General features: G+C 44.5%; 1 protein-coding gene across 1 annotated transcript in view; it reads right to left on the bottom strand.

Moving 5' to 3' along the window:
- The window catches only part of csmd1b (CUB and Sushi multiple domains 1b), a 1,295,488-nt gene that overhangs the window by 136,187 nt on the left and 1,132,257 nt on the right, over positions 1-27,044 (bottom strand). Inside the window, exons 49-50 of the mRNA XM_085996460.1 lie at positions 25,948-26,121; positions 11,566-11,754 (exon numbers count right to left, since the gene is read on the bottom strand). Of these exons, the coding sequence (XP_085852586.1) occupies positions 11,566-11,754; positions 25,948-26,121 (363 nt within the window). The remainder of the gene's footprint in view (positions 1-11,565; positions 11,755-25,947; positions 26,122-27,044) is intronic.

Here is a 27,044-nt window from a genome sequence, read left to right as displayed (position 1 = left end):
TCACCTTAGAATCTTGAAGGAAGTTTATAAAGCTGCTGGAGTTGCACAGAGCCAGTCAAACTGAACAAACATGTCAGCTGCAAGTTGCTGCTGATGATCCCTTTAAATAGCACTGCTGGAGGCTCCTTCCCGCTTGTGAATGCTTGGTCAGCTGTTCGTAATTAACACAGGCTGGTAAGTTGAGCGCCACACTCCAAAATGACAGACCGGGTGTCAGGTGAGTGTTGCACACTCACTGACGTCATGATGTGCATAATCTCCATATCACTAATGAGCATGGACATCGGCAGCGCTGCCGCCCAGCCGAAAGTGGTGGCCGCTGTGGGACCCACCGGCAGCGGGCGGAAGTGAGGCCACCACCATTTTTTTCCCCAAAACGGGCTCTAACAGCCATCGCAAACACTATGAATTTCTAGGCCAGGGAATTTTCTTTGAGACAGCGTAAGACTTGATGAGAGGGGCTTTTGTTGTGCTGCTGACTTTGTGCCACTCTATCGTGCAGGGAAATGGAGTTCTGCACACATATACACACGCTTGTTTACACGAGTAAACCTCCGCTAACTGCCAGCTGAATGTCTGTTAAATTTTAAATGTTAACAAGTAGACATCTTGAAATTACATCTCGTGCATACAGCTGACTTGTGACCGGAAATTTACATTTTGTATCTATCCACTGCTGTCAGCTAGGCTGAGATTCATCACATCTTGGCTTTTGCTAAGTGGTACTGATGACAACGTTCCAATAGAAACCCACCTCATACAGACAATTTCTATTGGATGCAGTAACGTTCTGGAATTGTTGGAATTTATTGCGCTGGATTTTCCAGTGAGTAGTGAACTTAACATTTAAGAACATAAGAAATAGGAGCAGGAGTAGGCCATTTGGCCCTTCAAGCCTGCTCCGCCATTCAATAAGATCATGGCTGATCTTCTACCTCATCGCCACTTTCCTGCACTATCCCCATATCCCTTGATTCCCTTAATATTCAAAAATCTATCGATCTCTGTCTTGAATATACTCAACGACTGAGCCTCCACAGCCCTCTGGGGTAGAGAATTCCAAAAATTCACCACCCTCTGAGTGAAGAAATTTCTCCTCATCTCAGTCCTAAATGGTCGACATTTAGGACTGAGATAACAACAGAAAATGCTGGAAAAACTCAGCAGGTCAGGCAACATCCGTGGAGAGAAATTTGAGCTGACGTTTCGGGTCAAAACCCTTCTTCAAAACTGGAAAGAAAATAAAATAGATCGAAGGCAAACCTGCGATCGAACAAAAGATTTTCAGTAAGTTTAAGCCTGTAGTATTAGCATTTGTGAGAGCAATGCTAACATTGTAACTGGCAAGGCAGAGAATAGGGTAAACATGAACAGGGTGCAGAACTTATAACCCACGTTCCAATTTCCACTATGAATGAAACAGCCGGCCCACATGACAGAGAATTTTTTTTTAAGGGGCGATCACAAAATCAACTGTCCGGTTCACAATAAGACAATATGCATCAAGGGAGTTTCAAAACGAAATTTAGATTTTTTTTAATACTCTGACCACACTAAGAAGAATGGCCCACCCTGATCTTTCGATTGGCAACGGAAATTACCTGGGAAGTTAAATGTTCTGATTTCCTGCTGTCAGTACACCATTACTGTCTGCTTACAATGTGTCAACCTTGGTTCAGTGGTAGTGTCTCATGGGTTCAAGCCTCACTTAAAAGACTTGAGTTCATAATCTAGGCTGACACTTCAGTGCAGTACTGGGGGACTACTGCACTGGGCAGAGGTGCTATTTATGGATGAGACATTAAACCAACTCTGTCCTCTCGTAAATGATCCTGTGGCATTAATCAAAGAGGCAGGAGAGGTCTCCTGGTGTCCTGGCCAACAGTTATCACTCAAACAACCTACCAAATACAGGTTATCTGGTCATTATTTTATTGCTGTAATGGGGCTTTGCTGTGCGCAAATTGGCTGCCATGCTTCCCTACATTACAACAGTGACTACACTTTAACAAGTACTTAATTGGCTGATTATTCTAAGGTTGTGAAAGGTGCTATATAAATGCAAGTTATTTTTTTCTTCTTTCTAGAAAATCCAGGCATCAAAAGGAACTTATTTTACCATGTTTTTTTTTACTTTTTAAACTTGACAATGGCTCATGAGTAAAAGGAACCCTAACCACTCGTAAGCTCACACAGATCTCACTGCTGACAGCGAGAAGTTGTATCCTCCTCTGCTTGAGCAATCCAACGCCTCATACAACAAACGTATAGTCTAAACCCATGTAGGGCATCTCCTAATCAGAGTAATTAATGTATAGGCTGCACACGGAGATGGAGAAACACGAGGGGAGATGGGGTCCGTCCTGTCGGTCAGCTGCACATCCACCCACCAAAGCCCCCACAATAAGAAAAGCCCCTGGGCTACCTGCTGAATTGACCCCAGCATTCTGCAAAATGTCGACAAGGACCTATTGCAGCACCTCTTCCCCCTTCCAGCAAACCCCCACACTTCTGGACTCAGGATGACCCCAGCCATGTCCCTGAGCAAACCTTACCCTAATGTGTAGAACTGTACAACATTGTACGATCATTGATCTGCAAGTATTATGAAATGTGTACTATAGCATGCACTCTCCATGAAATTAAATCCTAAGAGCATGTCAATTTCTTGCATATTAAATTAAAAAATACACACAAAGCATTAGTCAGTGACCTTTGAAGAACAGGCTGTTTACTTCTTGTACAAAAGCCCAACAAGGAAAATAAAGAATGTTGAACCATTGCTTCGCAATTACAAGTGACAAACACTATGGCTGCGATTTTATCAGCACTGAGAGGGCAGGTTTGGAGGTGGGTCAAAGGTTAAAATCGTTTTGATTGACGGCGGGGTCCGATCAACAATCCAAACAATTTCCCCAAGTGTCGGGTCCCCGATTTGTGCATGGACCTGACACCTAGCGGCGGGAAGAGAATTAAAGCCAATTACCTGCCTCTTAACAGGTAGTTGAGTGTAGTTGACAGGCTATTTTTTTATTCCCGACGCCCGGACACCACGCCAGGTAAGTGTGGTGTGTTGTGAGTCTGCTGTAATGTTTCTGCATTGATGAGAGCTGCAGAAGTGGTGTGAAGGATCCAACGGTGCACTGGTGAGTCTCAGAGGTAAGAAAATGTTGGGAAAATCATTTTTAATGCATTTACACATTTCTTTAGCTAACAAGTTTTGAAAGCAATGTCTAGTGCCACCTCTTTGGGAGAACCACTTTCACCAGTGACAGATCACTTCTGTCACCTCACCTGCAGCTGCCATCTGTTCCAGCCTATGGAGGGAGTCATTGGCGAGCCTGGGTGCAAGAGCTCACCTTTGTGCAGTGATTGTCAGTGTTTGCAACACCTCAATGCTGTCAAACACTGAGAAATGAGCTGTCAAAGAAAAATTGTGCGTGGTCCCTTTAAGAAAACCGGCAGATGACGCATCATCAAATGACGTCATCTGACCGGCTTCCTCTTAATTGGCCAGCAAGCCCGCAGGGTGGGCTCAACAAGGTCAATCAATGTAAAATCACATCTGTGGGCCGGATGCAGTTGAGGGTGGGACTGGAAGCCAGAAACCACCTGACCCGCTCCCAGCCCACATCGATTTGAGAAAATCGTGGCCCTCACTGTTCTCCATGCACAGAATAAGCTGTGCTATTCTACACAATCTACTTCTACAAGAGGAGATTGCAAATTAATTTTGAAATTTCCCAGTAGACTGCATTACAAGTAGTTACCACTTAACAACAACAACAACTTGCATTTATATAACACCTTTAACATAGTAAAACATCCCAAAGCACTGCACAGGAGTATTATATGACAAATAATTTGACACCAATCCACATAAGGATAAATTAGGGCTTGGTCAAAGAGGTAGGTTTTAAGGAGCGTCGTAAAAGAGGAAAGAGAGGTAGCGAGGCGGAGAGGTTTAGGCAAGGAAGTTCAGAACTTAGGGCCTAGACAACAGAAGGTACGGCTGCCAATGGTTGAGTGATTATAATCAGGGATGCTCAAGAGGGCAGAATTAGAGGAGCGCAGATATCTCGGGAGGCTGTGGAACTGAAGGAGATTACAGAGATAGGGAGGGCCAAGACCATGGAGGGATTTGAAAACAAGGATGAGAATTTTGAAATCGAGGCGCTGCTTAACCGGGAGCCAATGTAGGTCAGCGAGCACAGGGGTGATGGGTGAACGGGACTTGGTGCGAGTTAGGACATGGGCAGCCGAGTTTTGGATGACCTCAAGTTTACGTAGGGTAGAATGTGGGAAGCCAGCCAGGAGTGCGTTGGAATAGTCAAGTCCAGGGGTAACAAAGGCATGGATGAGGGTTTCAGCAGCAGATGAGCTGAGGCAGGGGCTTACTGCAATAACTTATAAAATACAGGAATTTATAAGAAGAATGTTTGAGTTTGAATCGAGAACTAAGGAGCTGGCTTTGGCATGTTACAATTACAGCACATAGGATGAATTAAAAACTGAGGCATGGGCTTGTTGTACATTTCCTTCCCTACCTCCACATCCACTAACCAGATGCTCAAAACTCCCTGCATTGGAGACTTCTGATTCACTCCAGTGCTTAACTGAGGTAAATAAATTATTTTACATTGTTGAATTCCAAATAAACTGGAAACCTATCGGTGTACAAACTCTGTGTGTGTCAGATCACGAACAGAATAGAACATTATTAAGTATGCAATGATAAAGAAGTATTCTCTTGACTTGCCTCTTGAATGAGAAGTCAAGGTGCAAGCCAGGAGAGAAAAGTATCTGGACTTCACAATGGTTACTTTCTGGACTAAAATTTGCATTAGTTGAATACAAAATTCAATCAGTGACAGAAGAAATGTAAATTGTATATTTTTGCATCCAAATGCATTAGTAAAAAGTTAAACCAAATGCAGAATGTCAAAATATTATTTTTTTTAAAATATTCTCAGAAACCCAGGTGAAGTGCCAAGGCTCATGTGCAGGACACCATCACGGTTGAAAAAGGCAGGAGAGAAGAAGAGGTAAATCAATAAGCAGAGATTAAAATACAAGGGCAGCCTTTAAATGCTTGTAGATTATAGGAAAAAGGGAGCTAATATGTGGCATAAATCTCAATTAGCTGCTCGATTGACTACACAAGATGAAAATGAACCAGAAACAAGACACATCGGACCCTGGCTTAAATAGGAGATGACTAACAATTCAGTACAATTGGCAAGCTAACAATATATTTTCATAAACCAATGACAACCTGCTCTAATTAATAAACAAATAACTAATTTCAAAGAAGTACCTTAATTGTCCTGCTTATTAAATGAATTTGGTGCAGGGTTTTAAAAAAAAGTCAGACACTTTAACAGTTAGCAGCAATACCCCCCAGAACTAACTTTGAATGCTGTAGTTTTTTTTTAGTCAGTGGTTTTGCAATACTCTTCGATGCAAGAATGAGAGTAACTTTACTTTGTATTAATGCAAAATATAGTAGCACAATAATTTATTATGTTTAATCTATTAAAATACCTTTATTCTGCATTGTGCACCACCAATGATTGGTGACCTACTCTTCCTTTGTGGTTTCTCAAAGTCACTGCATTCTATTCTACTGTAAATTGCATCAGACAACTTAAAGAACCTCATGTTAACTGAATGGAGAATATTTCAACAGAGGCATGATTTACAATGGATGTTGTGTTTCAGAACATTTGGAACAGAGGTTGGTTTAATGGTAACTCTCATCAGCTCAGCTGCTGTGTTTAAGAAAAACAAGACACTTATAAGGTGCAGTGATCTTGTGGGTCTCACTTTACACAATACTGCTTTCATAATCGAAGGTTACTCAAGTTTTATGGATCACAATTCAATCATTAATGCTTCTGTCAGTTTTGATCTTAAGACCCCCAATGTCCCATTTAACCAATAAAGCAGCTTTGTTGGAAGCTCTTTTGTGGAATCAGTAATAGCTTAAGTAAGCTTTGCTTTTCTGAGGTTACCATTGCTCGAGTAAATTTACAGTTATGAGATTCCACTTGAGCAGCTACCTTCCTCAAATGATGAGGGGGGCGATTGTCTGATATTGGAGGAGGCGGGTTTGGAGTCAGGAAAGGCAGGAAAATTAGATTCAAAGAGGTCGGGGTCAGAGCCCGCCTCCGTGGGATTTTGCCGGTGCCGGTTTTGGAGGTTGGGAAACACTCCCACCTCCAGCTGGCCATTGCGCTAATTAACTTCCTTAAATACTTGTTAAGGGCCTCTCTAAGCCTATTTCGTGAATTTCCCAGCATTTCGGCATGCTTCACACACCTCCTGAACCATGCCAGGTAAACCTGGCGGGTTGACTCATGGGTGTCCTCCTCACAGCTGCAGGTCTAACAAGACATTGTTTATTGCAGCAAAGATTACTTGCAGGTGCCAGACCTTGGCTTTAAAAGGTCTCTGAGCACTTTTAGAAGGCCTTCCGAAGGCAGAGGTGCTGCAGCTTGACTCCATCAACTGTGGGACCTCCTTGGAAGACCCTCTCCCCGCTTGCAATGAGCGCTTCCCCAAAGGAGGCATCTACAAGCCGAATGGGAACCATTCGTTTTCTTTCTGCATCGACCTCAGATGAGGAGGAGGAGGAGGAGCAAGAGGAGGTCAGAGCCCCGGTGTATTGACCAGCGGCAGCACATGGCTGCCCGGGATGAACTTAGCATGGCCAGATTTGCATAGGTTGCCCAAGTTGGCACATGTCCTTGGCTCCATCCTAGGACATCATTGACAATGGACATGACTCTCTGGCCTCCTTTCACTCAGGCCACCAACCTGACGATGCAAGTGCGGCAGTGCCCGCAATGTGGAGCTGCCTAAGGCAAAAGAACAGATGGCATAGCGCCAACATTTTGGCTTCTAATCATTTTAATACTTTCCAACAGGGATGGCATTTCATCAATACACAGAAACAGTCTCCCAATCTGCACACAGATCTGGAGGTTATATCCCTTGCCAGCTGTACCCACACAGCCTTGGTTTCCTTGGCAGGCCTCTTCCTCCGAGATGAGTGGAAGAGCACCTCCCTGCTAACTGTCACCTACTCAAACAACATTTGCAGCGCCTCATTCGAGAGGCTTGGGTAGGCCCTTGCTTTGGAATTGGACATAGTGGTTTCTCAAAAGATGTTGGACGTGGTGCAGGAGACGCAGAAATGGGAGCAAGAAGTCATAAAATCAGACTGGAAAAGTGCTGTCAACAGAGGCGAGTTTCAGTCCCAAAACACTAATTGAGCGAGGGCATCCCACACCTCTGAAATTAAGTGGACAATCAGGGGAAAGTCGCAAAATTTTGAAACCTATCAGTGGAGGTGAGTTTCAAACCCACCCAAACTGAAACCCGCCTCCATCTCGCCTCCAGTGGGAAAATCGCTCCTGAGGATTTAATCATAATTCATTATTGTGATTCATCAGGAAAAGCTGTTATAAACATTGTAATTGAGCAGAGTTATTAAGTGCCTGGCTGAAATCAACAAATGGGTGATCATCACTTTAATGACTGTTGATTTCAAAATCACCAAATTATGGAGGGAAGGGAGGGAAATAATGAATAATAATCAATCATACTCTCCACACTCTCTTCAAGATGCACAATTGCATGGCCAAACATACAGCAGAGTGCAAATTACACCCCGAGTATGCATAATGAAAGCCAATTTCAGAATACTTTTTCTTGCATTACCCAAAGAGACTCTACCCTTCCTGGTCTCTGTGGCTCAGCTGCTCAATAGGCAAACTTGCTGAGATGAGGGGAACCCATTCCTTTACATGTTGTTAATGTAATAAATCTGGTGCAAAAGCATTGACGTTGGATTTGTTCCTAATTCTAACTGAGCTGAAGATACTTTGGAGAAAGGTGGAACCGTAAGCTAAACACTATGGGAGGTGGGACCAGTAAAGATAATGGGAGATGGGGCCAGTTTGAAAATTGTGGGTAGATGAGACAGACTGGACCAGTTAAAGATTGGATCAGTTCCCTATCGCTGCCCCAGCTGAAACCAGCTAACCCAGAATATGCAAGAGTCAAACCTGGGACCACCCTGGCACCATGGCATCTTGACGAGTGAACTCGTCACAAAGGGTTAACAAATTGTGCCACCATCGCTGACTTTACAGAGTGATAAACAGCAGTCACACAGTACATTTTAACCGGGATATTGTTGTTAATACAATCCGGTATCTTTGATTCCACATCTGTCATCACCATTTAAGGCTCCGATACACTGCAATACATTCAAAACAATTTGAACCTTGTCGTTGTTTTAATAAATATCTAAATGATGTAAAAATCCTATTAGTCCTCAAAGGCTTAAAATGGCAGGAGTCTCATTATATTTATTCTTTTGTTGAAGGCCAGGTTACTTAGCTGATATAATTAGTTTTCAAAATCTGTATGCAGCACGGAAGCTCCAGTCGCAGAGCAATTGACTCACAAACTTAAAGGGTCATGAGGCTATTTGCTCAAGGCTCCTGCTCCAGGTTGCTTTGCCACACTGAAATGCGTCTCTTTTTCCAGTTTTCTGAGTTGCTCCTCAAGATGCTGACTCTACGCTTTGGATCCACAGGCACTGGCTGGCCTCTAGTGCCCTGTCAAGTAGCCATTCTTCACACGTGAATCCAGACGGTGGGGCAGATTTTCTTTCTGTGTGGTTTTCGGTTGGCTGGCCAGTGGAGGCCCTGGCGGTCCATACTGAGGGCCAGGCCTCACTAACATAGGGCCGGTGGGCCGAGGGAGGGGAAACTAGAGCCCTGGGGCAACCGGTCGGCTCCGGGTTACCACTATATCAGGTGCCCAGCTGGCGTCTCAGTCTGGATAAAGGTAAATTCAGGGTGGGACCCAGTGTGGCAGCGGCCTAGATTATTTCTGTGGAGCCCGGTCAAGCATTCCTGCCCCACAAAAATAGTAACTTTGAGCTCCTCTTTGGCTGGTTTGGCAAATGATACTGAGCAGAGCCTGCCCCAGTTGAGTCCTAAAATGGCTTTAGGGTCCTACTGACATCACGGGCCACCAATTTAAATACCTAAATTAGCTGTGCGCTTTCTTCTGGTGTCTGCCCGGGCCTCCCATTTTGAGGAAGCCAGAGAAAATGCAATGGCCGCAGCGACAGCGACTGTTCTTCCCCGCTATTTTTGGGGCTTTACTGCCCCATTTCCACCGGGCGGGAAGCCTCAAAATCTCCTCCTGCCAGTGTTATGAGGTCGTTCAACCACAGACGGCATCACAGCTGAACCCAGCGTCCACTCATGACCACTTTCCAGCAGGGGTCACCAGACACGATCAAGGGCGGTAACCCTGGCTAATGTGACCCCACCTTAGCCCAGGGGCATTCAGATCATAGCATCCATACTGCCAGCCTGACTGAATTCAGGTCACTCAGCCCAAACTGGGGACTGAAACTGGGGCCTTTCAGGTCCGGGTAGCTCAGTTGCCGAATGGGCAGCGCAGATCCCAACCGAGACATTTGGGTAGCACACTCTATTCTTCCAAATTCACGGTGATGGATGTGAAACATTACTACTTGAAATCTAAGTAAATTCCAGCTCTGCACAGTATAACGTGCAGCTGGGTCCCTCTGGGTATATATACTAGAAAGCAGGGGCTGATCAGATCTGGTGAAGCTTCCACTGTTCAATTGTTGGAGATGTACGACACCGTGGAAAAACACAAATGCTTGCTCAAGCTTGCTTTGCAGCACTTGATCTGCAGCTGGCCACTGGGTTAAACTACAGAGAAATGAGCTGCAGCTGGGTTTATGATAAACTAGCCTTCTGCTGCTCACAGATCTTTGCGACGATAGTTCAGGTGATTGACAGGAGGGGAAAAGTCACCAGAATAATTATCTTGCTTACCCCAGATATTGACAGGAAGAAGTAAAAAAATAACTCAAAAGAATTGGAGCAATTTCATTGGTGGTTCCTCCCCCCCCCCCCCGCCCCCCGCAAAACAGCTGAAAATTCAATTTGCGCTGAATGCAAAAATGTCATAATGATGTAGAACAGCTTTAATTTTTATTTTGGCTTCAATGTCTTCTTAAAATAACTGCTGGATGCCCCATGTAATTGCTGATTGAGTGAGAGGATAGGTTCTTTACTAATGTGGCTCTGCTAAACAAGCATCTCTTCCATTTCCAGGAAAAGAGAGATCCCAGCCGTAGGATTTCGGTCTCACTTCACCCCCCACCCCTTGACTCCACTCAACAGCTTGTCTCTCTCTCTCTCTTCCCACATTACAACAGTGACTACACTTCAAACGTACTTCATTGGCTGTAAAAGCGCTTTGAGGCGTCCAGTGGTCGTGAAAGGCGCTATAGAAATGCAAGTCTTTCTTTTCTTTCCTCTCTCCTCCCAAACGCAACAGGGTCCTTTTAGTGCAATACTGAGGGAGTGCTGCACTGTCGGAGGTGCCACCCTTTGGATGAGATGTTAAACTGAGGCCCCGTCTACCCTCTCGGATGATGTCCAACATCCATGGGTCACTGTGCTTCAGACATTCTGTGTGAGCACACTGAAACATTGCGATTAGGCACTAAAACAAGCTTATGCCCTACTGTGTTTCTTTCTGTGCATTTGTTATTAGCAGCTGGAAGACAGCAATGGTCAATGATTTATTTCTCTGTTTGCATTTATTATTTCTGTTGGCCCAGCTGATTCTCATGGTTAATTTCTCTTGTGATTTATTAATGGCCTTGCATCTGAAGCATCAGGGTCTCTCTGTTTCTCCCTTCTCATCCAGCTCAACAGGTTTCTTTCACTTTTCCCCTCTAAAACTGGGATCCTCGCTCTCTTTCTCATTCCCTCACCTTCCCAAAACAGCGTGTCTCTATAAAACAGAACACAAAAATACGGCAGATACTGGAAATCAAAATAAAAACAGAAAATGCGGGGAAGGCTCAGCAACTCAGGCACAACATCTGTGGCGAGGAGGGACATGTTAATATTTCAGGCATTTGCCTAGAAATTGGGGGGGCATCAATTTTTTGGGACCAGGGGTGGGGAGGGGGAGGGGAGGTGGTGCGCAGGGATCGGTCCCTGCCCATGAATGGTGAGGCCAGAGGCGCCCTGATATTAGGCCTCGGACCTCAGTTCCATTGAACTGGTGTGCTGCGGAGGGGAACAGGCAGCTCAGTGGTGAAGTGCAATGGAAGATCGGGCCAGTACTGGCATCACAATGGCCTCAGGTAAGTGAGGAAGGGGATCACCGCAAAGAGGTGATCGACAACGAGGGGAAGAGGGAGCGGCAGTGATTAGGGAATCTCCACATTCAGGTCAGTATATTTCTAAAACTTAACTTGTTGGTTACGGTTAAGGCCTGCCTGTTAGGCCTCGTGTAGGCCTGGTTTTCCTGAGTGCAGCCTGCCTTGGCAGAGTGGCGTGTTGGGAGAATAACCTACTAGCACTGTGTGTGTTGGAGCTACAGCTTCATGTACGACTTGAACTGTGACAATTCAAAACCAAATGTGCTTCAAAGCTTAAAAGTGAATAAGGGGAAGGGATACACTTCACAGAACCAGGTGTTACTCACGTAAGCAATTTGGTAGCGATCGGTCCCACAGGCCATTTACTTGACACGTAAGCACGGCTGAGCCAAGGAGGTAGAAGCTCCATTTACACTGGTACACCACACTGCTTCCAAACATGAAGCTTTGCAGGTAGTTCTGTTGCCCTAGACGAACGGCATTTTCCACAAACCCAGGATCCGTACAGTTCACCACTGCAATTCAACAGAATATATATCAAATGTCATTAAACCGCAAACTATCAGAACATAAGAATGTCAAAACAATCCACTGGCTCTGATGGACAGATGGAGGGACAAAGTGGTATTATGGGTGGGGGGTCAATTTTCCATGCACACTCTGGGGTGGGGGAGCTTGCCTGCCTGCACTGCCTATTGGAAAACCGCGCACAGCAAACTGGCACTTTTCCATTATGTGTTATGGGATGAGGTTCATCACTACCAGAACTAAATGACCCCTTACATCTCACGTCCCCATAGCTTCACAAACATTTTGTCTGCAGACGGGTGGAAAATTTTGGAAAGAAATATAGAGTAAAAGAATTAAATTATTTAGTATTGGAATTTAATTCTAAATTTAACTTTATAACTGATGTGCCATCAATAACTCAAAGACAAGAAGTTAAAGGATTCAACTGAAGGCTTTTAATCACTAAGAACATTGCATGTCATTCCACATTGGATTCGTCTGGCAGAATGACTCATACAGCTCTTGAGACCTTTATATTACAAAAGACAGGGGCGGAGCCAATACACACAATAGGGGAAAAGGGGGCGGTACACACAATACAATGCAGGTAAAACACAGGGGCTGATGAAGGCATATATTTCATCACAATAACTAAACCCCTTTTCCTGCCTAACTTTCATTGTTACACTTAACTTCCTATTTTTTAACTGAAGATCCCTGATATTTGAATTATATCTTCACCTTCATTCTCTTTACTCTTTGAACAATGAAACTTTGACAAAGCAGCATTGATAACCACCATCAATGTCTCTCTGTGGCAAGTGTTAGCAGTGGCCACAGGTTAATAGATTTATGTAGAATTACCTAGAATATGCAACACAGAGTCCGGCCATTCCGCCCAACTAGTCCATGCCAGCATTTATGCTTCACTCGAGCCTCCTCCCATTCTTCCGCCTCTAACTCTATCAGCATAACCTTCTATTCCCTTCTCCCTCTTACCTAGCACTTCCTTAAATGCATCTATACTATTTGCAATGCATCTATCCTATTCGTGGTTCAGTGGGTAGCACACTTGCCTCTAAGTCAGAAGGTCATGGGTTCAAGCTCCCACTCCAGAGACTTGAGCATATAAACTCAGCTGACACTCCAGTGCAGTACTGAGGGAGTGCTGCACTGTTGGAGGTGCCGTCTTTTGGATGAGATGTTAAACCGAGGCCCCGTCTACCCTCTCGGATGACGTCAAACATCCATGGGTCATTGTGCTTCAGTCATTCTGTTTGAGCACACTGAAACATTGCGATTAGGCACTAAAACAAGCTTATGCCCTACTGTGTTTCTTTTTTGTGCATTTGCTATTAGCAGCTGGAAGACAGCAATGGTCAGTGATTTTTTTTTTCTGTTTGCATTTATTATTTCTGTTGGCCCAGCTGATTCTCATGGTTAATTTCCCTTGTGATTTATTAATGGCCTTGCATCTGAAGCATCTATTTGTACTGTGATTTAGCGAGGACTGTCTATCCAAGACATTTGTTTCCCTTATGGCCCAGCGAGCCCTCTGCATCTGCTTCTTTTCTGATCTAGGAAGGGCTAAGCTCCAAAACATCCCTTTCCTTTGTGATCCAGTGAGGTCTAGGAGTCTAAGGCATTCATTTCTCTGGTGGACTGGGGTGCTCCAAGTGTGCATGTGAGTCCTTTGTCCTGCTGACCCCATGAGGCCTGAGTCCATTTCCTTTGTGGCCTGCTGGATATGATTGGACTAAGGGCATTGTTTCTCCCTTGTGTTCCAGAAAACTCTTACTCCTAGCATCTGTCTACTTGTGCATGTACATATGTATCTATCTCTGCATGAATCTGTGTTTTTATCTAGTCAATTATTTTGAGAGCAGATTCTGACAATGACATGTTGGTGTTTTAAAGGGGCAGAGATTGAGGATTGAATTCCTCAATCTAATTAGCCCTAATGCTGTAAAATGTAGGGTGACAATATCTGTTGCCCCCAAAAATATTCTCCAAACAAATAAAAGCATGTATTGCGTCAACTGTAATAATAGTACATGCACATTAAGTTTAGTCCAGTGAATAAAACTGAATTATCTTGGGATTGTCAACCCCGCCACCCCCCCACCACCCCCTCACCCCCTCCCGCAAAACAAAATAAACATTGAATCTTTTCGGCAAAGCAGAATACCTATTTACCGAGTTAATTTAGCCAGTTCATAACAATGTTACTAGTGATATTTTACCATCACACGCATGACCTGTTTATTTCCTGACACATAAAAGATAATCACTATACCTGCCAAATAAGCAATTCATCTCAATGTTTGTCTCACAGCTAAGGAACCTTCATGCCTATGATGCTTTAATCAATGCTCTCCAAATTCACCATTTTGAAAGTGCACTGGGCTGTGAAATAAATTCTATTTTACACACCGTACGCATCCAATTTAACTCTTTGTACCCAAACATATACAAAATAAATCATTTGCAAATACGATTACACCGGCAAAAAATCTTTTCAGGAGCAATTGGGTTTGCAATAGCAGCTTCACACAGTCACCAGTGTCAACAGTCATCCCATCATCTTCACTTTAATCAGATTTAAATTAGCGTTATAAGTACAACGGACATAAACAGAGCATTAATCTCATATTCTGCTGGTCTAAGCTCTTCCTACAGTTTATTTGCATAACAAACTCTGATTGGCTTCTAGGCATCCCTGATAACGTATGTGAGGGTAAACAGTTGATTTGCAAACCTGCCACTGTGGAGCAGCCTCAACTTCAGAGGTAGCTGCTCCACAGTGAATGTGGCAGTGCCGCTGCCTCGAACAGAGAACCAGCACAAGGTGTAATGCTTGGCTACTCCTCTGGAGGCAGCATAGCTGCTGCCGCACGTTGCCATTCTCTTCCTGCTGAAGGTGGGCTGAGATACCAGGGAAGGTCCAATGGCCAAAAATGAAAGTCAGAGTAGTTCTTGTGTTGTTGCTGATGTTGTTTGCAACTCCTCTGCAGTATAAAGCAAATAACAGATGCTTCTACTTGAAAGTATATCTGTGTGCTTAGGTACAAGATGGCAACTTCTTGCATTCAGTTTGGAAATTCTGAGTTCTGAAGTGAACTTGAGGTCTCTGAATTTTCGCAGAGTTCTGCCGATTTAGAATCCCGCGCTTGAGCGGAGGAAGACTTGAAGCTCGTGACTTTGTGGTGACTCACAGCTGATCACAAGCTGAAGTGTCTCTTTTCTTTCTCAGCGCCCAATTCTGCAGTCTGCCGGCCCAACTTCCAGTTGATATTGTGGGCTTCAAGCCTGGCTGTTGCTTAATGCTGTAACCTTCTGGCCTCATGCTGTGGACTCCAACCCAGTGATTAAGGACACATTTATAATCTAAATCAACGGAACCCTCCCCAAAAATGTAGTAAATCTAGATTACAGGAATTTTGAAAAAGCAAAAGAAACGGGATAAGTAACATTTCCTTCAGGTTAAGTTAAAAAAATATATTTTTTGTTTAATTTAACAGTGTCCATTGATCTCTCCAAATTGAGGATACAGTTGTGTTGTTCCAGCTGTGACCAAGCTCCTCAAGGGTAATTTTAACTTTTGGCATTGGCATAAAACAGGTGCTATCGGATCTGTTGCCCATTATACACTTCTGCCTGTTATTCCTTACCATTGACTTCAATGCAAAGGAATATCGAGCACGGTATATAATGGGTGGCCATTCCAATATTCCCTATTTTATGCCACTCCCAAAAGTTAAACTTCACCCGGTGTTATTTCTTTGAATCCTAATGTGTTCAATTCTCATGAGGGAGGTGCAGCAAGTAGAATTTTTTCCCATCTATCCATGTTTCCATCTATTTATCATCAGTCTCCGCCTGTCTGTCTCTTATTGATGGTTTCCGAGCTTCATACATGCTCAGAGATTTCAAGTGACTTTTTATTATCAGCGTTATCGAAACTCTCAGATACACAAACACAACTACTTGCATTTATATAGCATCTTTAACGTAGTAAAATGTCCCAAGGCGCTGCACAGGAGTATTATAAGTCAAAAAATTTGACACCAAGCCACACAAGGAGAAATTAGGACAGGTGACCAAAAGCTTGGTCAAAGAGGTAGGTTTTAAGGGGCGTTTTAAAGGAAGAAAGAGAGGTAGCGAGGCGGACAGGTTTAGGCAGGGAATTCCAGAGCTTAGGGCCTAGGCAACAGAAGGCACAGCCACCAATGGTTGAGCGATTATAATCAGGAGGGCAGAATTAGAGGAATGCAGATATCTTGGGTGGCTGTGGGGCTGGAGGAGATTACAGAGATAGGGAAGGGCAAGGCCATGGAGGGATTTGAAAACAAGGATGAGAATTTTGAAATCGAGCCGTTGCTTAACCGGGAGCCAATGTAGGTCAGCGAGCACAGGGGTGATGGGCGAACGGGACTTGGTGCGAGTTAGGACACGGGCAGCCGAGTTTTGGATCACCTCAAGTTTACGTAGAGTAGAATGTGGGAGGCTAGCCAGGATCAGAGTCAAATATGACACCAAGGTTGCGAACCATGTGGTTCAGCCTAAGACAGATGTTAGGGAGATGTTACTATGATGCTTTGTATTTTCTTTATTCTTTATAACAGTATTGTCCAGTAGAAAGTGTTGACAGGTGTGACTATAGCGACATTGCTTTAGTCGTATGGATTAATTTAAGTACAAAAGCCTTATATAGACTGCATAATAAAGTAAATATACTTCACGTGTGTATATTTACTTAACAAACATCTACCATCATTCAGTAACCAATGAAGTAAAGCACTCACAATGATCAAAATACACTCACACACTCTGCCTTTTTGTCTTATCTTTTACCAACAAATGCACAAAAAGTCTAAAGTACACATGCATACGCTGTGTGAATATATATTGAGGTCACATGCCCAATGACTGTGTGTATTACGCAGTTTTATTTACTAATCAGAGATGCAATTAGCCACATCTGGATTCCCAATTAGCCACATGTGGCTAATGGACTGGACAACACTGCTTTACAACATATCGACAGTCAAAATATTTATCCTCACCAAAAAATTAAATTTTGGAGTGTTGAAGATGGCCAATCTAAGCAGTAATGAAACAGAATAGTGAGCGAGGGGCATTATATAAACTAGGTGACATAGGTTTTATGTGACTGTGATAAAGGGAAGTTTCTCAATTTAAACTATGAAATTATCAATATAGATATATTTTACACTTTCGTTTCTCAGTGTCTGGTGGATAAATGCTTGGTGTAGCACTAAACCATGCAATTCACAAAAGATCTTGGTTTGATCCCTGATCTGTGGTGAATTACTCATCTCAGCCAGTGTGATGTAAGGGATTATATATTGCTGCATGGCAAGGAGAGGAAAAACCAGCCAGCACGTTCCGGCACAGTTCACTGTAAAGCTCCAAATTGCTATATGTGCTGCACACGTGATGTGAACTTTGGGTTAAGGAGGGACAGCGATCGGCTGCGCCTTCCCCTTCAATCAAACAACCTGCTGGCTTTCACTGGCAAGAGCCACACATTATAAATTGCTACTTAGGGGAAGAACAGCAGGCAACTTTGGAACTAACCCACATCAGCCAATGCCTTCAGCAGGGGAGGAAGAAAATAGCAAAAAAAAGATACACAATAAAATAGCAAATTATACACGTGTTAGCACAGAATAGTGCACAAGTGGGCATAAAGTAGTCCAGGGAAATGGTCAATCTTATGATCTCACCCTATTAATGTAGAAGCTTATCCTACTGAACATCAAGGCAGCTTTCATTGTGTAACGCTTACATAAGTGTAAACTGTTACTCATGCCCTGGTGGTCAACTGAGTTAAGTTTTAAAAGAACATTACAAACAAAATCTTCACAGTAGATTTCTCCACTGATGTATGTGTAAAACTTTTAAGGCACACAAAATGATCATTGCCATTTCACAAGGACAATCAATGTCCGAATGTCCTTGTATGTGTACAAAAAACAACACAGCTGGAAGGTGTGTGTACAATGTAAAATTTGCTGCTTATAGCTCTGACTAGAATTAAACCTCTGGTCTGATCCCGGGAGGTTCTAATCCCCAACTCCGGGAGGGTCCAATCCCTGATGCCGAGGGGAGTCCGCTCCTCAACCCCGGAGGGGTGTCCAATCCCAGACCTCAGGGGTCTTTGTATGGTGGGGGGAGGTCTGATGGTGGGGGGTGGTGGGAGCTTGGAGAACGGAGGGGAAGCACTCCTGCTTCTCCTGGCCCACAAGCAGTGCTGTAAAGGCATTTACCTTTCCCCCCAACATTGTCCTCACTTTTTTTCAGCTGCCGGGTTTCCCAAGGCCTGGGAAATCCAACAGGCCACAGTTAAACTGGTAAAACAGGTTAAATCAGAGGCTCACTAAAATATTTAAATTGCCAACCCACCTCTTGGGAGCGGGTTGGCTGCCCGCCCCTTATCCCGCCTTCATTAAACATGGAAGTAGGCGGGTTGGGGTCGCGTTTAAGATTTTAAAAATTTTAACCTCTGACCCAACCACAGCCCACCCATTTTTTAGGTGTTAAAATCTAGCCCCACAAGTTTCTGGCAGGCGTGCCTGCATATCCCCCAAAAATAAATGTGCCTCAATATTTAAAGGACATGTTTATTCGCAACACCAAAATCTCTGATTGGTCCCTTTGGATGACAAGCCCTGATTGCTGATTGGTCTTTTTGGAGGACAAGACACACCCAGCAGTTTCTCTGGAATATGAAATTAGATCCTCCCTGCCTACGTAATTAGTTACTTTGCAAAATGTAATTCGAGCCATTCTGACTGCCTACTCCAGACAGAACAGAGCACACTTGGCAAAGGTAGGACTCAACCTTGCGGGTTAAGACCTTCTCCCACCCCCACCCAAGTGCCTGACCTTTCCCCCCACCCGGCCTAAGTTCCTGATCTCCCACCGCCCAAGTTTCTGACCTCCTTCCCCCCCTCGGACGAGTTCCTGACCTTCTTCCCTGCCCAAGTTCCAACCCCCTGGATTCATGACCTTCTCCGCCCCCCCCCCCCCGCCCAAGTTCCTGACCTTCTAGCCCACCCAAGTTCCAACCCCCCCAGATTCATGACCTTCTCCTCCCCACCCGAGTTCCTGACCTTCTCCCCTGCCCAAGCTCCAATCGCCGGATTCATGACTTTCTCCCCGCAACAGGTTCCTGACCTTTCCCCACCCGACCCAGAGATGTGTCATTGTGTGTGGGTCATGGATTGTTAACAGGTTTATTGGATATGAAGTGAACAGTGACAGTTTTGTGACTTCCGGATTTCGTCCAGTCCAATGATGTTAGTTGCCACACATGCACCGAGCTTTCCGAGAAATCAACCAGGTCTAGGGGGAGGAGAGGAAGAACATGGTGCAGGTGTAAAGGGGGTGGGGTTGGAAGAACGTGATCTGTCTTACCATCTGGATCACGTTCTCGCTCTCATCCCCACTGTGCTCTCCGTGCTCTTTAACCCCCTCCCCGAGCTCCTAACCTCCTCTTTCTCCCCCTCCGATTCCCTCTCTGCTTCCGATTCCCTCTCTGTGCCTCCGATTCCCTCTCTCTACCCCCTCCAATTCCCTCTCTTGCCCCTCCAATTCACTCTCTGCCCTCTCCGATTCCTTCACTCTTTCCCCCTCCGATTCCCTCTCTCTCTCCCCCTCTGATTCCTCTCTCTCTCTGATTCCCCCTCTCTCTCTCTCCGATTCCCTTGCTCTCTCTGATTCCCCCTCTCTCTCCGATTCCATCTCTCACTGATTCCCCCCTCTCTCTCTCTCTGTTTCCCTCTCTCTCTCACCCTCCTCTCTCCCTCTCTCTTTCTCCAATTCCACCTCTCTCCCCTCCTCTCTCCCTCTCTCCCTCTGATTCCCTCTCTCTTTCTCCAATTCCCCCTCTCTCTCTCCCCTCCTCTCTCGCTCTCTCTCTGCCCTCCTCTCTCGCTCTCTCTCTCCCCTCCTCTCTCGCTCTCTCTCCCCTCCTCTCTCGCTCTCTCCCTCCGATTCCCTCTCTTTCTCCAATTCCCTCTCTCTCTCCCCTCCTCTCTCCCTCCGATTCCCTCTCTGTCTCTCCCCTTTCTCTCCCTCCCTCCGATTCCCTCCCTCTCTCTCTCCCCTCCGCCCTCCCTCTCTCACCCTCCAATTCCCTCTCTCCCTCCAATTCCCTTTCTCTCTCTCCCCCTCTCTCACTCCAATTCAGTCCTTCGCTCCGCCCTCTCTCTCTCTCCATCTGATTCACCCATCTCTCTCCCTCCCTCCGATTCCCTCTCTCTCCCTCTCCCTCCTATTTCCTCTCTCCCCTCTTCTCTCCGTCTCTCTCTCTCCCTCCGATTCCCTCTCTCCCCTCTTCTCTCCCTCTCTCGCTCCCTCCGATTCCCTCTCTCTTTCTCCCACTCTCCCTCCGATTCCCTCTCTCTCTCTCTCCAATTCCCTCCCTCTCCCCTCATCTCTCCCTCTCCCCTCATCTCTCCCTCTCTCTTGTCATGGATGTTCTTGCCATGGAAGGAGTGCATCGAAGATTCACCAGGCTGATACCTGGGATGGCAGGAATGACGTATGAGGAGAGATTGGGTCGATTGGGCTTGTACTCGCTGGAGTTTAGAAGAATGAGAGGGGATCTCATTGAAACTTATAAAATTCTAACAAGACTAGACAGACTAGATGCAGGAAGGATGTTCCCGATGGTCGGGGAGTCCAGAACCAGGGGTCACAGTCTAAGGAGTAAGCCATTTAGGACAGAGATGAGGAGGAATTTCTTCACCCAGAGAGTGGTGAACCTGTGGAATTCTCTACCACAGAAGGCAGTAGAGGCCAATTCAATAAATATATTAAAGAAGGAGTTGGATATATTTCTTAAGGCTAAAGGGATCAAGGGATATGGGGAGAAAGCAGGGACCGGGTACTGAACTTGGATGATCAGCCATGATCGCATTGAATGGCGGAGCAGGCTCGAGGGGCCGAATGGCCTACTCCTGCTCCAATCTTCTATGTTTCTATGTCTCTCTCCCTCCCTTTCCCTTTCTCTCTCCCTCCGATTCCCTCTTTCTCTCCCTCTCTCTGCCTCCGATTCTCTCTCTTTCTCTCCCTCTCTCTCTCCGATTCCCTCTCCCTCCAATTCCCCCTCTCCCTCCCCTCTTATCTCCCTGTCTCTCTCTCTCCCCTCCTCTCTCCTTGTCTCTCCCTCTCCCCTCCTCTCTCCCTGTCTCTCCCCTCTGATTCCTCTCTCTCTCCCTCCCTCTCTCTCTCCTCCGATTCCCCCTCTCTCTCTCTCCCCTCTTCTCTCCCTCCCTCTCTCCCCCTCCGATTCACTCTCTCGCTCCCTTCTTCTCTACCTCTCTCTCTCCCCTCCTCTCTCCCTCCCCCCTCCGATTCCCTCTCTCTCTTTCCCCCTCAGCCAGCACTGTGATGAGTCTTCTCCCACAGAGCTGAGGAAAGTGTGGCCCACACTACAATGCAGCCATAACTGTGGGGTACTGCGCCTGCGCGGCCTCGGTGACAGCGTGCATGCGCAGAAGGGGATCGGGTACGCATGCGCAAAAGGGGCGGGGCAAACCGTGCACATGTGCACAAGGACACAAATATGTTTGTGCTGATAATCACTTTGACATTTGAATCTTCCTTCATTCTTTCATTTACTTCCGGCTTATTTTCTTCTATATGAATGAAGGTATATTTGGTATACCTGCACCTTCATGTTCCACTGAACTTTGTATTTTGCTTGTTTTCACATGTCGTAGGCATAACTCAAGGACATTTTGGAGTTTTTAATCTGTTGAACCATAGAAATTTACAGCACAGAACGAGGCCATTCAGCCCATTTTGCCTGTGCCTGCCGACAAAGAGCTATCCAGCCTAATCCCACTTTCCAGCACTTGATCCATATCCTTGTAGGTTACGGCACTTCCAAGTGCATATCCCAGTACTTTATAAATGTGATGAGGGTTTCTGCCTCTACCACCCTTTCAGGCAGTGAGTTCCAGACCCTCACCACCCTCTGGGTGAAAAGATTTCTCCTCAAATCCCCTCTAAACCTCCTACCAATTATTTTAAACTATGCCCCCTGGTTATTGACCCCTCTGCTAAGGGAAATAGGTCCTTCCTATCCACTCTATCTAGGCCCCTCATAATTTTATACACCTCAATTAGGTCTCCCCTCAGCCTCTTCTGTTCCAAAGAAAACAACCCCAGCCTATCCAATCTTTCCTCATAGCTAAAATTCCCCAGCCCAGGCAATATCCTCATGAATCTCCTCTGCACCCTCTCTAGTGCAATCACATCCTTCCTGTAATGTGGTGACCAGGACTGCACGCAGTATTCTAGCTGCGGCCTAACTAGTGTTTTATACAGTTCAAGCATAGCCTCCCTGCTCTTATATTCTATGCCTTGGCTAATAAAGCCAAGTGTCCCGTATGTTTGTTCATCCCAGTTTGGCATAAAAATAAAACAAAAAAGGTGACTCAACCGTGGCTAACAAGGGAAATTAGGGATAGCATAAGATCCAAGGAGAGGACATATAAATTGGCCAGAAAAAGCAGTAAACCTGAGGACTGGGAGCAGTTTAGGATTCAACAAAGGAGGACAAAGGGATTAATTAAGAAAGGGAAAATAGAATATGAGAGTAAGCTTGTAGGGAACATAAAAACTGACTGTAAAAGCTTTTATAGATATGTGCAGAGAAAAAGATTGGTGAAGTCAAGCGTAGGTCCCTTGCAGTCAGAATCAGGGGAATTTATAATGGGGAACAAAGAAATGGCAAACCAATTAAATACATATTTTGGTTCTGTCTTCACAAAGGAGGACACAAATAACCTCCCAGAGATGTCGGGGAACATAGGGTCTGATGAAAGGGAGGAACTGAAAGAAATCAGTATTTGTAGGGAAATGGTGTTAGGGAAATTGATGGGATTGAAGGCCGATAAATCCCCAGGGCCTGATAATCTACATCCTAGGGTACTTAAGAAAGTGGCCCTAGAAATAGTTGATGCTTTGCTGATCATCTTCCAGCACTCGATGGAATCTGGAACAGTACCCATGGATTGGAGGGTAGCTAATGTTACCCCACTATTCAAAAAAGGTGGTAGAGAGAAAACGGGGAATTACAGACCGGTAAGCCTGACATCGGTAGTGGGGAAAATGCTGGAGTCCATTATAAAAGATGTAATAGCAAAGCACTTGGAAAACAGTGACAGGATCGGACAAAGTCAACATGGATTTACAAAAGGTAAATCGTGCTTGACTAATCTACTGGAATTTTTTGAGGATGTAACTGGTAGAATAGATAAGGGAGAACCAGTAGATGTGGTGTATTTGGACTTTCAGAAGGCTTTTGATAAGGTCCCGCATAAGAGATTAGCGTGTAAAGTTAAGGCACATGGGATTGGGGGCAAGGTATTGACTTGGATAGAGAACTGGTTGGCAGACAGGAAGCAAACAGTTGGAATAAATGGGTCGTTTTCCGAGTGGCAAGCAGTGACTAGTGGGGTACCGCAGGGATCAGTCCTTGTGCCCCAGCTATTCACAATATATATTAATGATCTAGACAAGAGAACTAGATGTAATATCTCCAAATTTGCAGACGACACAAAGCTGGGTGGGCGTGTGTGCTGTGAGGAGGATGCTGAGAAACTCCAGGATGATTTGGACAGGTTGGGTGATTGGGCAAAAGCATGGCAGATGCAATATAACGTGGACAAATGCGAGGTTATCCACTTTGGTGGCAAAAACAGGAAGGCAGATTATTATCTGAATGGCAATATATTGGGAGAAGGGGAAGTGCAACGAGACCTGGGTGTCGTTGTGCACCAGTCACTGAAGGTAAGCATGCAGGTGCAGCAGGCGGTTAAGAAGGCAAATGGCATGTTGGCCTTCGTAGCGAGAGGGTTTGAGTACAGGAACAAGGATGTCTTGCTGCAGTTGTACAGGGCCTTGGTGAGACCACATCTTGAGTATTGTGTGCAGTTTTGGTCGCCTTATCAGAGGAAGGATGTTCTTGCCATGGAAGGTGTTCAGCGAAGATTCACCAGGCTGATACCTGGGATGGCAGGAATGACGTATGAGGAGAGATTGGGTCGATTGGGCTTGTACTCACTGGAGTTTAGGAGAATGAGAGGGGATCTCATTGAAACTTATAAAATTCTGACAGCGCTGGACAGACTAGATGCAGGAAGGATGTTCCCGATGGTCGGGGAGTCCAGAACCAGGGGTCACAGTCTAAGGATAAGGGGTAGGCCATTTAGGATATAAATGAGGAGAAATTTCTTCACCCAGAGAGTGGTAAACCTGTGGAATTCTCTACCACAGAAGGCAGTAGAGGCCAATACATTAAATATATTCAAGAAGGAGTTGGATATATTTCTTAAGGCTAAAGGGATCAAGGGGTATGGGGAGAAAGCAGGAACTGGGTACTGAATTTGGATGATCAGCCATGATCGCATTGAATGGCGGAGCAGGCTCGAGGGGCCGAATGGCCTACTCCTGCTCCTATCTTCTATGTTTCCATGCCTTCTTAACTGCCTTATTAACCTGTCCTGCTACCTTCAGGGATCTGTGGACATGCACTCCAAGGTCCCTCTGCACTTCTCAGTGTCCTACCATTTACTGTGTATTCCCTTGCCTTGTTAGCCCTCCCCAAATGCATTACCTCACACTTCTCCAGATTGAATTCCATTTGCCACTGTTCTGCCCACCTGACCAGTCCATTGATATCTTCCATCAGTCTACAGCTTCTTCATTATCAACCACACGGACAATTTTTGTATCATCTGCAAATTTCTTAATCATATTTTCTATATTCAAGTCCAAATCATTGATATATAGCACAAAAATCAAAGGACCCAGAACTGAGCCCTGCAGAACCCCACTGGAAACTGCCTTCCAGTCACAAAAACACCCTTCGACCTTACCCTTTCTTTCCTGCCTCTGAGCCAATTTTGGATCCAACTTGCCACTTTGCCTTGGATCCCATGGGCTTTAACTTTTGTGACCCGTCTGCAATGCAGGACCTTATCAAAAGCCTTGATAAAATCCATATAGGCTACATCAAAAGCACTACCCTCATCGGCCCTTATTGTTACCTCCTCAAAAAATTCAATCAAGTTAATCAGAGACGACCTTCCCTTAACAAATCCATGCTGACTGTTCCTGATTAATCCAAGTCTTTCTAAATGAAGATTTATCCTGTCCCTCAGAATTTTTTCCAATAATTTTCCCACCACCGAAGTTAGGCTGACTGGCCTGTAATTACTCGGTCTATCCCTTTCACCCTTTTTAAACAAGGGTACCCCGTTGTCCTCCAGTCTTCCAGCACCACTCCTGTAGCCAGAGAGGATTAGAAAATGATGGTCAGAGCCTCTGTTATTTCCTCTCTTACTTCTCTTAACAGACTGGGATACATTTCATCTGGGCCTGGGAATTTATCCACTTTCAAAGATACTAAACCCCTTAATACTTCTTCTCTCACTATGCTTATTTCATCTAATAGATGAGAGCAGTGTCAGACTTTTTGATGTAGTTGTGCAGGTTATACTAGTTTGCTGGGTTAGGTTACAAGCTAATCCTTCTTTAAATGATATAAACCCCTTTCCCCATTCCATTAAGTCCATATTCCTCTGGTCCCTATTGTGGACTGGAGGAATCCCTCACAGCAAGCACAAAAAGGGGTTACTTGTTTTCAACCTGAGGAAAATATGTGATTCAATACTTTTGTTCTCCAGGAACACCTAATTACCACTGAAGTCATTTGTAATGTGCTTTTCAATACCTATCTCTGGTAACTTCTTTCTTAACTCTTTTATCCTTGGGTAAAACAAAAATTCTGTGTGACTTTCTTTCTTACTCCTAAACTTTAATGTGCCTCCTAGTATTTCAACCGCTCACTATTTTATTGTTTACAAGACAACCATAAATGTCTCCTGAAGTTGCGAGAAATTCAAACTAGTCATTTGAAATGTGGTACACTTCTCCTAAAAATCAAACCTTGAAACAGTAAATGGGGAAGAACAATTGTATAAAGGGTTCTTATTTAACTTAAGACCGTAAAGTTCGTAACGTTACAAATATGAATGATTTTTTAATATTCAACAGTTGACTATCAAACAATGTCTCCAAATGAAGAACTGCAATGAAGAAATATATATCCAAATCAAAATACAGATGGCTAAATATACAAGTACTTTTCTTACCTCGACAGGTTGGTAATGGGCTGCTCCACTGACCATTAGCCCGGCATTGAGCTCTCAATACGCCTTGCAGTAAATATCCCTTACCACAGGTAAAGTTTACAACATCATTGAGATTGAACTGACTGCCGTTGGTTTTGCCATGACCTGGGTTGCCTGGGTGACCACATGTGATTGCTGAAACAATTAAGTTTGAGGTACACTGTGTTAAGATAGGTACTAGAAAAAGACTTCAGGTCAAACATGTCACACTTAAATATATTTTGCTTTTAAATTATTGTTTTAAGCTGTATTGTACTGAGCTATTTCAAATAAATTTAAATGGTAGTATAATGATATATGCAGCTGTGTGTGAGCAATGATCATACTAGGAAATAGAAATTTTACTCTGACCCTGTGATGACATGCGATGCTTTGAATAAGGAATGGAATAGGTCACATGCAATTCAGTGGCTCTTAAACTCTCATAACCTCTGCAAGTATATATTTACTAAGTGGGGTTTCTATTGCCTGTGCTCTCTGTCCTTGAGGCTCATCTGAGTGAGATTTTATTAGTGACTAAGCTTCAAATTTATGCTATCAATATATTGCAAGTCCCAATTTGATACTGGTATCTGCATTAACATGGGATGAAATCAGTAGCACTAGTTACACTCTGCATTGCTCAGTTTTCCAGGAAAGGGGAGCTTTGTGTATACATGTTTAAATAAAGGCAGCGTGGCTCACTGATGTTGAAATAGCAGTGAAATTCTTAATGCTGATTAAAAAGCAAACTGTCTTAACGGCTCGTTACTAACAATGGACCACCTAGGATCTTTTGAGACTTTAAAAAACAAACTTTATAAAAAGGCTTTGCGCTGTTATATTGCAGCCAGCATAAAACACAAGGACCAGCCTCGTAAGGTGCTTTCAAATCACTTGGCAAATTTCAGATTACGTTGTGTAGAACTGTACTATGCCGTATGTTTCAATCCTATATAGGGAACACGTTGAAATCTAACTGGCATACAAGTAGCCAAGCTTATTCCACATTAGATTATTAACAGCCATCAAAGAATAGATGTACCTCATGCATTTTGGCTTAAACTCAGAAAATTATG

Source organism: Somniosus microcephalus, chromosome 9 (genome assembly GCF_052327205.1).
Source record: "Somniosus microcephalus isolate GS21.2 chromosome 9, FLI_Smic_1.0, whole genome shotgun sequence".
In the NCBI taxonomy this organism is placed as follows: domain Eukaryota; kingdom Metazoa; phylum Chordata; class Chondrichthyes; order Squaliformes; family Somniosidae; genus Somniosus; species Somniosus microcephalus.
Note: the sequence above shows the minus strand (reverse complement) of the source record. Positions and strands in the feature narration are given on the sequence as shown.